Genomic DNA, 16,154 nt, shown 5'->3' with positions numbered 1-16,154 from the left:
ACAAGTTAATCAGTCTTTACATCCTCCATTGGCAAATTGATGTGGTCCAACAACACAAGGTAAGAACAGCACCATCAATTTGGAGGAATTATTAAATGAATTATGATGAAGGTATAAGAATTGTAAACACTAGGGGTGGGACGAGACACAAATTTCACGGGACGAGATGTCTCGCGAGATTGAGTCCACGAGATCGAGACGACACGAGACCGGGGCGGGGGGGGGGGGGGGGGGCAGCGCGGTACTCACATGCAGCGTCGGAACATGGCGTGTCGGGTCGGAGTGCCCTTTGTACGGCCACGTTGCCCTCCGCTCTACACTGCGCCCGAGGCGGCCGCCTAGTTCCCCTATTCCCATTCAAACCGCGGCGCACAGACGACGCCATGACTGCATTTGCACTTCATGCCACTAGGTGCGCTGTTTGCATGTTCAACCTTATTTTACACAGACACCACAGAGGAAGAAGGGCGCCGCAGCCGCTGCAGGCTCTCTCTGCATGTTGTTAGAAACAGAGTGTGAGCCGGCAAGACGAGGTAAAATGTGCATTGATGCGATGCACCGTTTTTTCAATAAAAGAGAAGAACTGAACGATCGTTTCCGCACATTTTCTTTACGTCGTATCAATTAAACTGTATCACAAGTAGTTTTTGGACTCAAAAGACCAAGATTCCTTGCAGATAGAACATGCGCAGAACAGTATTTCATGTCCTTTTCGACCGGATTTTTAAATATGAATATGAGCATATTCAGGGGTTTGCACGTGTTTACATGGCTGTGCGCCTTGTAATGTATCATTCCGTCAATATTCCAGTTAATAAAGAGTTTTTGCCTTGATATAAACGTACTTAATCTCGCGGCATTCGATCTCGCGGGATCTCGCGGCATTGCGATCTCGCGAGATCTCGTGACACGAGATCTCGTCCCATCCCTAGTAAACATTATACAATATATATGTATAAACATATGCCGATATGAAATTATTTGAATTAAAACAATGTTAAAAGCTGCACCACAGCAGGAAGCTCTACATTTACAATAATGCTATTGAACCATAGAGCACTCAAATAGGTTTGAGTGTAGAGGAGTGTTTGTCATTTACACAGATGTACTGTTTCAAAAAGTATGTAATGCGGTCTAACAGCTGTCCATTTAGTCAATTACATCAAAATACTATCTGCAATAAAATAATGCAGCAATGAGCAATACTGTTTAAAGGTGATCATGACAATAATCATGATAATAGTAATGTCGTTTTATATTTCTATCAACTTCCGGTCCTGAGAGTGGAGGTGAGCTGTCTGCAGGGAAGGGTCCTGAGAGTGGAGTTCCGGGTCCTGAGAGTGGAGGTCTGCAGCTGGACCCCTCTCGACACGCAGCCCATGGGAACTCCTTGCAGTCCAGCTCCAACCCCAGATAAGCCATTTGCTGAGCTGGGATGAACGCGCTCTTGTCCCGGTTCACCACGAACCCCAAGAGTTTGATGTGGTGCAGGACCTGGGCTGTATGCTCCACAGCCTCCTGATAAGAGGGCGCTAGTATCAGCCAGTCGTCGATGTAGGTGAGGATCCTAAGACAACGACGACGGAGGGGCTCCAGCCCGTCTTCGACACACTTGGTGAAGGTGCGCAGAGCGAGAGAGTAGCCGAAGGGGAGCCGGTTGTATTGAAAATACCAATCTCCCACAGCGAATCTGAGGAAGCTCCTGTGCCTCTTCAGAATGGGGATGTGAAAGTAGGCATCTGTGAGGTCAATCGAGGTCATCCAGACCCCGGGACGGACGCTCTCCAGGAGGTGTTTGACCGTCAGCATACGGAACCTCCTGGTGGCCACATGAGCGTTCAGGACCCGCATATCCAGAATGGGTCTCATCCCACTGCTCTTCTTGGGAACCAAGAAGTAGGGGGAGTAAAAGCCCGAATGTGCCTCCTCCGCACTCAACTCTGTTACCGCGTAGGAGCAAGGTCCCCTCTGCTTCGAGAGCGGCCACCCCCGCAGGGCACGCGAGCCACGTACGAAGTATCCCATTGAAAGGAGGCGGGCGACACGTGAACTGCAGGGCGTAACCGCATCTCAGCATCCTGGACAGCCAGGGTGAGAGTGGTCCCAGCACCATGTCTGGAAGTGGAGCGTCAGTGGCTGTACCATGACAATGGGCGAGAGAGGCGGCCCACCCGTCCTCCCGGCCTCGGGAGGCAGGGGGCCCTGGCGAAAGGGCTGCGGACAGGGCATCCCGAGAAGCCACGTGAGCGGCCGCTTTAGGGCTGCTCACGCACCAGCGCTTTGCTGTAGCCGAAGCCGGCGAAGGTGGCGTAGTCCCGAGACATTTCGGCCCGTTAGCCTCACCAATCATGGGGTCCGAGCACTCGACGGCAGGGACGTGAGCCGGCATAATCCCAGTGCTCTGAAGCTGCGCTGCACTCAGACAGGGAGATGCAGGTGAGGAACGCAGCCTGGGGCGCTTACGGTATGTCACCAGAGACGCCCCTCTTGTGCGTCACGCACGGCATAAGGGCAAATGGGCCCGATTCGCCGCTGTGATCCGCTCCCATGGTCGCAATCCGCTGTGGGGAGAAAACCGGGGGGCGGCACTGAGAGCGACGCGCCCCTCTCTTGAGGGAGCGGGTGCTGCTTCAGGTTGTGGTGGGAGGCTTCCGATGGAGCAAGCGCAGCGGTTGAGACACCGCAGACACGCTCCGTACATCTCTGCGAGGCGGGCGCGGCCTGGGGCTGCTGCTTGTCAGGAGGACCGGGCGCTGGCGCAAGCGTGCCGCTCACCTCGATACTCTGCTTTATGAGGCAGCATAGTGAGAGAGAGAGCTCTGCCGGGCTTGACATGCTTCAATCATGCAAGCGCCGTGAGACAGGAAGGATTGTTGCTCTTTGGTGATGTAATGGGCCTGACAGCCTTTAGTTGTCTCATATTTCACAACAGTAGTACTCACGGTAGCCCTTCGCCGCCCGCTTGGCGGTAAGTGGGGCACACCAGTCACATTGCACATTGGTCTGGAACGGTGGCACAGCGCGACACAGCACCGCAGTCCGGGACCGAGCCCACGACTGGGTTGCTAGTCCGAGTGCGAAGTCGCGCTGCGCCGGCTCCAAAGGCTGCACAAGAGCGCTAGGCTGGTGCGTTCGGCAGCAGAGGTGAAGAGCCCCACGAGGTGTTCCACAGGCTCATGGGGGGCACTCATGCAGTTGATTTTTGAGAATGTGGAGAGGGAATCATTGTGCCGAGCAGACTTCTCCGAGCCTGAAGAGCTGCGGCAGCTGAGGAGATTCCCACCCGACTTGGCCCAGTCAGTGAAGGAGGCAGGAACGGCTGTGAAGTCCACGCCGGTGTCCCCCGGGGCGGAGGTCGGTGAAACGGCGCCGATGAATGCCACTCGCCACTCAGATTCTTCGAGCGATGAGACGATACAGAAAGGGCAGGATGCCCGCCAGTGGTGATGCTGCCAGCCCAGGCAGGTGAAGCAGCGCTCGTGGCGGTCTTGCTCCAGGAGCGCAGTGCCACAGCCGCAGCAGGTGAGAGGCCCGACGCCGGATGGCGACTCCTCATGAGCCGGCTTGTCCATCTTGAATCCTCTGATCTTCTAAGTCTTGAAGTGGCTTCGAAAGTCTCAAGGGCTGAGAAAGAAAAAGGAAGTGTTGTGTGCGTGCGCTGATTATATCCCCTTGGTAAGGGGCGTGGCGGGGATTGGCGCGTCAGTTTCGGACTTCTCTCAGTCATTGGCTGGCGAAGCCCGTAGGTGGGCTAAGCACCACACGAAGTAGAATTCATAAGAGCAAGCAGCACAAACAGCACATGCATTGTTAGTGCACACCAGAAATACCACACTGAAACGTTGCACTGTTTGTGTGGTCCCAGTGTTAGAACCAAATGTATTTTGTTACGATTGTCTCATTTGATTCCATTTTTTGGAGTGTGAACACTCCCATCTACATCCTGGTGTGGAGCAAACAAGCAAGCGGAGTGTCGGTCTGAAATCTGATTAAAGATTGGAATTGGAAAGTCTAAATGCAACACTGACGAAAAGCTGTCAGTGGAACAAGCACTTGATGTTATAAACTTAGTTTATTTTGTTTAATGTGCATGATAATGATTTAAAGAAAAACAATAAATATCTATTTAGTGGGGTTGTAACTCATCAGTTGCTGTAAATCATGTGTCATTCAACACTTCACAAATTTTTCAGTCATTTTTTATTCAAGTTGATCAGAAGCCACAAGAAATTACAACTTGGTCTCTGTGTTCTGGAAATCTGTTGTGCAGTGTCCGTTTTCAGCTTCTTTTGTCTTTGTTTTTTTGCATCGCCCCCTGTTGGAACAATGACATTTTTCTTGAACTGCTTTCCATGATCATGGTAAATTTCTTTTTGAACACAGCAATGATTCCAGTAAATGTGCAAAATTTTGAACTTACCGGAATATCTGCTGCATCTGTGGTAATGTCTCTGGCAAAGCCTTTTTGTGTGTTTCTGGCAACACCCAACATATAACAGCCCCAAAAATGGCTAAAGCTCCCATCAGTATATATGGAAGTGGCTTGAAGTATCGTCCTGCCGAAAAAAAAATTTTAATTTTGGAAAAAACAGATTTTTCATTCATTAAAATCTTGAATTCGATACTACAAAATTTTAGATTTAATGTACTGTTGATTAAAAATGATGGTTGATACATTTTCTGCTGATAACATCATTGAGAGAGACATGCATGCCCCTGGGTGTGGGAAGCAGTTAAAGTCTAAAGAAACCCTTCACATGCACAATAAAACTTGCAACCTCCTCACAGATAGATTGTCCTCTTGTATCGAGGCAAAGCATTAACCCCTGCACCTCTGTGTTGCCTTTCAACAAGGTCATTCATCAATAAATGGAGGTGATTCATACTACAAAAAAAGCCAAACTATCAATGCCACCTCCTCTTTTGAACCACCTTCCTCATGTTGTGTGTGAGTGCCCATTCTTGATGCCAATTGTGGAGAGGAGAAATCATTGCTTCTCCCGCTACTCAAAACATAAAACAGTCGAATTTACCCAGGTAAATGATGAAAGGGGAGATGATGGTTCCGATACGGGCAGCCATGGAGCAACATCCCATTGCTGTGTTTCTGATGACAGTAGGGAAGAGCTCTGATGAGACGGCATACACCACGCAGAAAGCAGAAGTGATGCCAAACTTTCCCAACATCTCAAGAACTACAGCCACTCCTGGTAAATCTGCATGAAAACAAGACAGCAGAAACAGAAGAACAAAAAAGTCATTTGAAATATCAATTAATTTTTAATGCCGAAAGCTGATGAACAATAGAGATGTTTTTTAAATTACTAAAGCATTAAGGAAACAAAAATTTCTGTTATGGTTCATGTTTTGTCCTGTCTGTGTTTGTGGTGTTTCTAACGTTGTCTTTCATTTCATGCTCTGCAGCTTCCCCTCCTCATGTCTGATTGCTGCCTCGCTGCCCTGATGTCACTCACCTGTGCCTGATTAGTCATTGCCATCACCTGGTGCTCGGGGCTTATAAGGGGCTCTCTGTCTGTGTTCAGGTGGTCAGATCATCTTATCTTGATATGCCATGTGTCTCCCGGCAGCTGGTGCAGTATGATAGCTTCATGCTGAGCTCCTGCATGCCGATTGGGAGATTAATTCCTGTTTCCTCTGCTCTCTCCAACAGCAGATGGGAGTTTTTGGGTGTTGCGTTTGAGTGTCTGGCAGACTCCACCCATAGATGTTTTGTGGACATTATTTGGATTTTGTTTTTGCATTTTAATTTTACTTAATGGACAATAAAAGATGAGTTTAACCCATGTCTCTGGCTGTGCCTAACTTCATGGGTCCTCCTCCATGCACCTTCCTTCCCAAAATGTGACAATTTCTTTGTCAATGTATATTTTCAGGGATTTTGTAACTTTTTAAATATGAGTGCCAACCGACACTCTCTCATATTGTAAATTTTCCACTATCTGCTTAATTCTGTTTGTATGCCCCTTTTGAGCCCTTTTTTTTTCTTTTGAACAAGTTAATAACCTACCTGTTGGAATGAGGTTCACACAGAAGATCATCACACCTCCAAGTAGGAGTGTGGAAGACTGACAGATGTGCCTGGAGCAGTACTGGAGCAAAGCCAGGGCAATTAAGTAGGCTGGCACTTCTATGACAGCTGATATGAAACAGTTTAGGTATGGATCACCATGCAAATTCGAAGTGTTGAGGATGAGAGCATAGTAACTGATGGTGATGATGAACCTGTCAAGATAATACACACAAGAAGCATGAGTGAAAACACAAAAACCAAACCACAAAGAATTTTGGAATCAACTGCCAAACATGTTCTCTCTTGATTGAACATGACAGGAGAATGCAAACTTGCAAACTGTCAACTGCTGTTTATGTTGATTATATTTTCAGAATTTATATTGAATCAATAAATTGATATACATACCACAAAGATGAACAGACTAATGTAATGGAGAGAACATTGCAGGATTTCAAAATGCTAAGTATGCTGGATTTTTCCTCTTTCCTGACCATTACATCTTCAACCTGAAAAAAAAAAGAAATGTTTGAAGTGATTCAACAATTTAGAATATTGATCCTGCTAGGCAGTATATTACCTATAGGAGATCCTGATCTTTGGTACAAAAATGCTTTGAAAAATCAAATCGAATCAATCTTTATTTATAAGCTGCTTTTCATATTACAATAACAACACAAAGTGCATTGCAATATTAAAACAAAAATCAATAAATAATGAAATAAAAACAGCTACATCTTGACCAAAATTGCGCACGTGCACGCGCTCACATGCATGGACATACACACACCCACACACAGACAATTCCACTCTCGTCACATATGTTTGGGGGACATGGCATAGCACTGAGCATCACAGGAAACACCACCAATGGAGCCATCCACCAATGGAGCCATGTGAAGGACCCCCCTTTCGGGAAACATTCGAGTTAAACAACTAAAATCTTTGAAATATAGTAAAAAGTTAATGTAAAATAAGTATATAAACTAAAATATATACATAAATGATGGTGAAAATAAGAGAAATATAAAAGGTCAGTCAAAAGCCTGATTAAAAAGGTGTGTTTTAAGCTTCCTTTGAAAATGTCAACAGGCTCTGCAGCCTTGAGGTTCTCTGGCAGGCTGTTCCACAGGCGGGGGCTGGAGTGGCGAAAGGACGCCTCACTGTGGGCCTTGGTTCTAGCTTTGGGAATGCACAGTAGGCCGCTGCCAGAGGACCTCAGGGCCCGCGAGGGTTGAAAGGGTAAAAACAGATTAGCTAAATAATAAGGCATAAGGCCATTAAGACATTTAAAAACTGCTGAGTGAACCTTAAATCAATCTTAAAGTAGACAGGGAGCCAATGCAGCGACTTTAAAGGAGGGGTATTATGCAAAATCCACTTTTTTGAGCTTTGTATAATGCTATAGTGTCATTTCCCTGTTAAAAAGATGCATGGAGTTGTTTCCTGAACCATTCACGCATATTTGAGCAATCCCTGAATCTCGCCCTAGCAGCCATGTTGAGAGCTGAAACACTCGGTGCTACACTGCTCCGCCTGTAATGCACAGTTCCGCCCCAGCTCTGACCTAGTCTGCGCAACTCCTCCTGCACAGCTCGCGCAAATACACCGCAAATTGCCGAGATGGACACTCTGGGGGGGGGGGGGGGCGTGTCACTAAGTTGAGGAGATTCTTAAAGAGACAGGGACTCATTTCCAGTCGTTTGAGCAGCCTGATGCAAAGGCAAATTTGATTTAAGTTTTTTGTGACACATGCAGCTTTCACCATCCAATTCTGGGCAAAGCTATTGCTTGAGTGTGCTGTAGATTGATACTAAAGGGCTAAAAAACACGTAATACCCCTCCTTTAAAACTGGTGTAATGTGGGCTCGCCCCTTGGTCCTTGTCAGCACTTGTCAGTTTTGTAATAACTGGAGATTTGAGATACTTTTTTTGGGAAGACCAGAGAGCAAGGCATTACAAGAATCTAACCTACAGGAGATAAAAGCATGCATTGGCACCTTTGCACTGGCCTGGGAGAGAAACAGGCAGGCTCTGACTATATTTTTAAGATGACATAAAACAATCTTACTTGTATTTTTAATATGTGGTATAAAATTCAGCTCAGAGTCAAAAATGGCGACCAGGTTTTTAATTGAGCTGGTTTAAACTCTTGTAGTTTTGGTAAAAAAACTCTGGCCTTCGGCACCGATAACTAAAACCTCATTCTTTTCCTGGTTGAGCTGTAGGAAAATCACTTCCATCCATGACTTGATGTCTGAAATACAGTTAAAGAGGGTTTCTATTGGCCCTGAGTTATCAGGATACATGGCTATGTATAGCTGAGGATCATCAGCATAACTGTGAAAACAGATGTATAGCTGCGCATCATCAGCGTAGCTATTTGAAACTGATGCCGTGTCTCTTGATAACGTCCCCAAGAGGAAGCATGCAGAGGTTAAAAAGAATGGGACCTAAAATTGAACCTTGGGGAACCCCACATCTAATTTCATGGATTCCTGAGGAACAAGTATCCATGCTTCCATAAAACATCACTCTACGAAATAAGAACTGAACCAGTTAAGAACAGTACCAGGGAGGCCCACTACTGGACTACTATGGACTACTCCACTGTGTCGAAAGCAGCGCTCAGATCTAGTAGAACCAACACTGAGTTTTTTATGATCCAAATTCCACCTGATGTCATTTGAAATCTTTTAAAGGGCTGTCTCGGTACTGTGGTTCACTCTAAAACCAGACCAATGTCTTTCTAAAATATTATTTTTGATTAAAAAGTCATTGACTTGGTTAAAAATCAGTCTTTCTAAAACTTTACTTAAAAACAGTAAGTTGGATACAGGTCTGTAGTTATTAGTCTAAGTTACATCTTATTGTTTCTGAGTTTGTTCATAACAGTACCTCAGCTTTAGTGAAAATATCCAGCGGAGCCTCTACTTTATTCATCTTAGCGGCTTCTTTCAGGATGGCCTCTGCTTCCTTCACTTTCCCCTGAGAAAACAGCCATCGAGGAGATTCTGGAACCAACCTGGTCAGTTGAATACAAGAATACAGTATGTGCTGAAAAATACAATTTCTTCACCAACTTAAATGTACATAGTTTTTAGAAAGAAGATTCAGATATATTCAGATACATCAGTACTTGAAGAATCTGAGATGATTCAGTGTGCAGAGGGGTGGAGGCCACTTCTTTGATACTCAATAAATATTGGTTATTAATTCTTCTTACAACAATCCCAAAAACATTTGCAAGTCACTATGGACTGTCAAGATAAGATACGTTGAAACGATGAGTTTAGGTGTATCATATAAATATTCTCACCACCACAGAGGGATGTAGATCAATCCTGATGCAGCCATGGGAATCAGTAACAACCGCCACTCTCGAAGGAAATAGCTCGCTAAAGGCATTATCATGTACCCCACGGCCGAGCTCATAAAGACTCCAAGAGAGCAGAAAAACACTCTGGCTTTGGTGCTGAGAATCTCTGACCCTGTGGGTGGTAGAAGTGAAACAATAATCCAGTCAATCAAACCTGGCGTACATTCGTATGGGCAAAATAATAACCGTATCTAACAATTTATTTTCAATGAACAGTTAAGGTCAAAATGGTGATATCCATACCTAGCACAAATGCAATGATATAGTTTGAGAATCCCCCACCACCCACAAAGAAGTAGATGAAGGCGAAGATCTCCCAGCTGGGGGAGAATATCTGTGCTGTGAGAGAGACAGTCTGAAGAATCATCATGATGAAGAGTGCTGGCTTCCTCCCGAACCTGTGTGGAAAGTTGAGTTGATTAAATTGCCGTTTTTAAACTGCTACTAAGGATATGGGGAATATTTTTAAGAAAAAAAAACATGCAAACCTGTCTGACAACTGGCCTGAGATCAGCGCTCCCACCAGCACACCAACGTAATGAATAGATGTGGACAGAGGAAGTTTGTATGCATCGTCACACACCAAGTCCCACTGCAAACCAAATACAATCAAAATAACAACTCAGAAGAGGATATTTTTACAGTATAACAAACATTTGCAAGCATCAAAGAAATCAGCACAAAAGCTACACATTGTTGGCTCCATCGATCTTGAGAGATCATGGGGGGGGTTTGTGCCGTGGATTTACAGTCAGGGAGCTGCAGCGCCGGGCGTGGCTGTAGAGGCCAATACGGGATCCGCAGATCCTGCCGCAGCCACTGCAGATGAACTCTTTGCGGTGTGGTTGAGATGTCAATGGTTTCCGCTGTCTGCGGTGTCTCTTCTCTCCCCAGCGGGTGTCTCTTCTCTCCTCTGCTTTTCTGATGACATCCTTGCTGGTGGTCTGCCAATCAGAGCGTTCGGACGTGGCTGACTCCAGGTCAGAAGGGTTGAAGCCTCCAGCTTTAAGGTCACGCTTGCAGACATCCTTGAACCTGAGAGCTGGTCGTCCCTTTGACCTGTTTCCAGTAGCCAGTTCCCCGTACAGTAGGTCTTTTGGGATGCGGCCGTTGTTCATTCGGGTGACGTGGCCAAGCCATCGCAAGCGTCTCTGGGTCAGGATGGCAAACATACTGGGAACTTCTGCTCTGGCCAGGACGTCAATATTGGAGACACGGTCTTGCCAGCTGATGCCCAGTAGTCTGCGAAGGCAGCGCTGGTGGAAAGCATTCAGCCGACGTTCCTGACAGGAGTAGAGGGTCCATGTTTCGCTGCCGTATAAGAGAGTGCTCAGTACGCAGGCCTGGTAGACTCTTATCTTGGTGTTGGTGGTTAGCATGGAGTTGTCCCAGACACGCTTCGCCAGGCGGGCCATCACTGTCGATGCCTTGCCAATGCGCGTGTCCAGTTCAGCATCATGGGAAAGGTTACTGGAGATGATCGAACCGAGGTAGGTGAACTTGTCCACTACCTCAAGGGTGTGGTCGCCGATGTTAATGCTGGGAGCACTACTGACATCCTGACCCATGACCTTGGTCTTTTTGAGGCTGATGGTGAGGCCAAACTCAGAGCAGGCATCAGCAAAGCAATTTATGAGACGCTGGAGCGCTTCCTCAGTGTGGGCGGCAAGACCAGCATCATCAGCAAAGAGCAGCTCCCTGATGAGAACGCTCCGTACCTTAGTCTTTGCTTTGAGGCGTGCCAGGTTAAAGAGGCCTCCGTCGCTCCTGGTGTGGAGAAAGACACCGTCTTCAGAGTCCTTGAATGCGTAGCGCAGGAGCATGGAGAAAAAGATGCCAAAAAGGGTTGGAGCAAGGACACAGCCCTGCTTCACACCATTCTTGATTGGAAAAGGGTCTGAGGATGATCCCCCAAACTGGACAACGCCGTTCATGTCCTGATGGAACGACTTGATCATGCGCAAGAGCTTGGGGGGGCATCCGGTTCGCTGGAGGAGAGCAAACAGTCCATCCCTGCTGACCAAGTCAAAAGCCTTGGTCAGGTCGATAAAGGCCAGATATAGGGGTTGTCTCTGCTCCCGGCACTTCTCTTGCAACTGTCTCACAGAGAACACCATATCTGTAGTTGACCTGGCTGCTCTGAATCCACACTGCGCCTCTGGATATACGCGTTCGGCCAGTAGTTGTAATCTGTTGAGGACAACGCGGGCAAAGACTTTGCCAACTGTGCTTAGGAGTGAGATGCCATGGTAGTTGTTACAATCGCTCCTCTCCCCCTTGTTTTTATAGAGGGTGATAATTTTGGCATCACGCATGTCCTGGGGTACAGCCCCTTCCTCCCAGCACTGCAGCAGGAGCTCATGAAGGTGTTTCAGGAGCGAGCTCTCCTTAGCGGTTTTGATGATTTCAGGGGGGATGTTGTCACTGCCCGGAGCCTTGCCGTTTGAGATGGAATCTATTGCCTTGCTGAGTTCCTTGGTGGTGGGTGGAGCGTCAAGCTCAGCCAGGATGGACAGTGAAGGGGTGTTCTCAAAAGCTACACATGAAATGACATCTAACTCAACTACAAGTGTTTTGTATTGCCTGGAAAGAAAGTCTGTTCACCAATAAATTAGAACTATTAGTGATAAAATTGAACCCCCGCTCCCCCAAAGTGGTCACAGACCTATCAAACACATCCTCAAATCTGAGTTGTCCTCAATTGTAGCCTCATCAAAACCAACAATGTGTCTATTGGATCCAATCCCAACTAGACTATTTAAAGACATGTCCCCCCTGATTAGCTCATCAATATTAGATTAAATCAACCTGTCTTTAGTAACAGGTTATGTACCACAGGCCTTCAACGTTGCTGTTATTAAACCTCTCCTCAAAAAGCCCACCCTTGATCCAGATGTCATAACAAGTTACAGGCCAATATCCAACCTTCCTTTTATTTCTAAAATCCAAGAGAAAACTGTTGAGAGTCAGCTTTGTGGCCATTTATATAATAATGACCTATTTGAGTCTTTTCAGTCAGGTTTTAAAGGGGACATATTATGCTTTTTCACTTTGTGAAGAGTTTCTTATAGGAGTATGTGTTGCCTCATTATGACGTTCAAATTTGAAAAGTATCTGTTTCTTAAAGACATAAAAACCAGAATAAGTTTTGAGTTTCTCCTCCTAAATTCAGATAAAGTAAAAGTTATTACATTTGGCCCACAACACTTGCGAGAAAAAATATCTACCGTATTTTACGCACTATAAGGCGCACGTAAAAGCCTGTAATTTTCTCAAAATCCAACAGAGCGCCTTATAATTCGATGCGCCTTTTTTGCGGGAATTACGGTAATCACCCTGATCACATGAGCAAACAACCCCTGCTTGCTAAGCTGCTAAGCTAGCTCGTTTAAACAGAACGGAGCACAGCATGGGGCTGCACAGCCAGCCGACGTAGGAAGCGGCTGAACACCGGGCGGCAGCATGCACGCTGCGACTCCGAGAACGGCCGGCCCCCACACGGCAGCCCACCCGCCGGGACGCCGGGAGCGGCTGGCCGGCTGCAGCTGAGCTGTCGGTGGGGTACTTCACTCAGGAGACCGCAGCTGGCTGAACCCTGGTGACCAAGCGAGTTAGACCAGTCGTGGCCGCTCTGAGCTGCACATCCATGAAGAGGAGCAATCCTCAGTCAAACTCGCTCTGATATGTCGCTTTACTCACACATTTCAACCGAGAATGTAACCACCTAGATTGCCAATATGTATTTCTCTCATACTATTCTATACATCCTATGCGCCTTAAAATGTGGTGCGCCCCATTTTTTTTAATAAAAGCCATTCATTGACTGTGCGCCTATTAATCCAGTGAGCCTTATAGTGCGGTAAACAAATAGTGGCCCTGCATGGTGTTACTTTAACCCCCAGTCACAGTATGAGAAACGTAGGAGTCACCTTTAACCAGGACTTATCATTCAACTCCCGCATTAAACAGGTCTACAGCACCTTCTTCTTTAAAGGTGCATTAAGGAGTTTGCACGTTTCATGCGAAACAGCCGCCCCTGCAGGCCTTGGACGTAACTGCAGCTTAGTGTAATGCTCGTGTGTGTGGCTTGCGTCCATGTATGTGCACAGAAGAGGGGAACTCCTTCCTCGCTCTTTTAGTAGCGCTCGAGTGAAATTTAAATTTTTTTTGCCTGCATGGGTTCTGTGCTGGAGTTGTGGCAGTGCTAGAAGCCGGTCTTTTCCACTACTGCTCAGTTGTTGCTCGCTAAGCATCTGGCGGAGTAATGGCGAACAAAACAAAAGCTAAACGAGTCAGGCCATCCTCTCAAATTCTCCCTCTGCCGGACCGGCATTGCAAACTTTCAAGTGACAATTTAGCGCTGTTAGAGGTACTTGCAATGAATATGTCTGAGCACATTCTACACATCATTGAATATCTGTAACATATTTATGGTGGAAAATAAGTATTTTTAAAGTTGGAAAACTCCTTAATGCACCTTTAATATTTCTAAAATGAGGAACATGTTGTATTTGTTACCTCCAGAGTAGACTATTGTAATTCCCAGTTGTCAGAGTGTTAGAACTACAGCCAAAAAATCTTCAGCTGATTCAAAATGCTGCAGCAAGAGTTGACAAGAACTGGCAGGAGAGATCATATCATCCCAATACTGGTTTCCCTTCACTGGCTTCCTGTTAAATTAAGTGTAGAATTTAAAATCCTTCTTTGAACCTGTAAAGCTCTTAACATCCAGGCCTCATCATATCTTTTAAAGAGCTGTTAGCAGGCCACCTGACAGCTTTGCCTACGCCCATGGCGCAGCAGAGCGGCGCGGTGCCTGCAGGCTGAGTCAGGAGCCGTGAGTTGGGTGCTGGATGGGCCCCCCCCACCTTTAATTCTGGGCCCCCCTCCAACCCTGGGCCCGGGACAACAGACCCGTTTGTCCCCCCCTGTCGGCGGGCCTGGCTGTTAGTCCCATATTGCCCCAGGAGTTCTGCAAAGCTTTGTTCCTTTTGAAAAGGAGTTTTTCCTTTCCACTTTTGCTTCTGCTTCCTCATGTGGAACTGTTGGGTTTTCTCTGTAAATGTGTCTTGAAATGACTGTGTTGTAATTGGCACTATATAAATAAAGCTAAAATTGAATTGAATTAGTCTGAGTCTCATACGCACATTTAGTGACACACAAGCACGCAAACAACCCTTTGAATGAGTGACACTGATTTAGTATTGTTGTACTTGGCTGTAGGCAGATAGTTCTTATATTCGCAATGTACAGGCACGTTACAACAGGGAATTCTGGGCTGCTCTTGTCCAGCGTATATAAGAAATAAAATACAAACACTTTGGAATTTTGAGTTGGCCTGTGTTGTCTGTTCATTTGAATATGTTTCTTTTTTGTAAGCTCATTTCAGTTGTAAGCTGTTTTAAGTGCATATACAACAAATAGTTAATTTGTTCATCAGCTGATCTCTACGTATTTTATATTCCAACTAACCTTTAGATCACTAAAAACTTTACAAGGTAATAAAGGTAAATAAATAACATATCAAAACAAAACCTTAAAGACTCATTGACTGCTCACCTCTGTTACAATAGTTGACTGGTAGATTTCTTTGCTGTATTTCCAGCCATCGAGACAACGCTCCCGAGGAATGTCACTCACGTTTACTTCAACATTTGGAATGGAGTTGTTTTGAGAGAAACTTTGCACAATCTCCAGGTTCAGCCTCCAGCAGGAGCTGCGCTGTGCAACACCGTTGACTTTTTCCATTGGAACCGTAACGTTTCTCCACATCTCACTGATGTTGTAGTTTTCAGGAATATAGCATTCATGAGGTGGCGTGTCGCCAACAAACACTATATAACCACCAATAAATCCATTTGGGAGGATGCTGATGGCCAAGGCAAAAAAGATCCTTCGTTGGAAGGGTCCCCAGGAGCCCAGAAAAGATGTGATGGTGTCAAAGTCCCTGATATTTTCACCTGCCATTATGCCACCAAAAAATTATTGATGATTCAAAGATAAAAACTACTTTAAAGTAGAATCCAAGGCTGCGTTGGTGTTGATAGGCAGGTGACGGACTGCTCTCTACAACTCCATGATTTGCTTTTGAAACCAAAGTCAGCTGTTAAGCTGAGCTCACACTTTATCTCCAGCCTTCACCTGATCTGGGAGGTTATGCATTTGCACGAAATGCTGTAAACCACTGTTGAAACATTTACTCAGAAATCATGACATCAGTTAAATGTATTGAACGGACATGCTTAACTTACAGATTTCCTGAAAGGTGAAAACTGGAACATTCTTGAATGTGTTTTCATGGAATTGTTGTTAATCATTGTCAAGCAGAGGGGATACTGTCATAAAGCACATCATTTCACCCGTCACAGTATATATTTATCAGTCACATAAAGATAAAAGACACCTGTACTCTCTTACGTCGACAAATATTCATAGACAACTGAAGTCATGTCAGGACGCTGCAGCCAAGGAGGACTTTGATTCACGAGCTGATATACTGTACATGTGGTGAACTGAATCATCCCTCTCCACATTCCTCTTCAGGGGCTGCTCAAACCCCGTCTCTCCTCCCTGCATCTGAGCTCAGCCTCCAGTCATTGTGCCAATGCATGAGCAACACAGGCTGAAATTCATCTCCGTGAACCAGTACGATCGAGCTCATCAACGCCGTTGCACCAATAGGGAATGCCTACTGGAGATTATGGTACTTCAGATGGAGTGACCTGCACTGCAACTGCAACTGTA

General features: G+C 45.9%; 1 protein-coding gene across 1 annotated transcript; it reads right to left on the bottom strand.

Annotated features, from left to right (window-relative positions):
* Positions 1 to 3,723: 3,723 nt before the first annotated feature.
* On the bottom strand, positions 3,724 to 15,377 carry LOC115395705 (solute carrier family 22 member 4-like). Its single transcript, XM_030101338.1, has 10 exons — positions 14,970 to 15,377; positions 9,899 to 10,002; positions 9,654 to 9,808; positions 9,351 to 9,522; positions 8,930 to 9,056; positions 6,440 to 6,540; positions 6,029 to 6,243; positions 5,034 to 5,216; positions 4,421 to 4,556; positions 3,724 to 3,751 (listed from the first exon to the last, which is right to left on the bottom strand). Exons 1-10 carry the CDS (start codon positions 15,375 to 15,377, stop codon positions 3,724 to 3,726), a joined length of 1,629 nt encoding a protein of 542 aa, XP_029957198.1.
* Between the last annotated feature and the right edge of the window lie 777 nt (positions 15,378 to 16,154).

The sequence above is a fragment of the Salarias fasciatus genome, chromosome 10 (genome assembly GCF_902148845.1).
Source record: "Salarias fasciatus chromosome 10, fSalaFa1.1, whole genome shotgun sequence".
NCBI lineage: Eukaryota > Metazoa > Chordata > Actinopteri > Blenniiformes > Blenniidae > Salarias > Salarias fasciatus.
The sequence above is the reverse complement of the archived record's forward strand: the minus strand, read 5'-3'. Positions and strand labels throughout refer to the sequence as shown.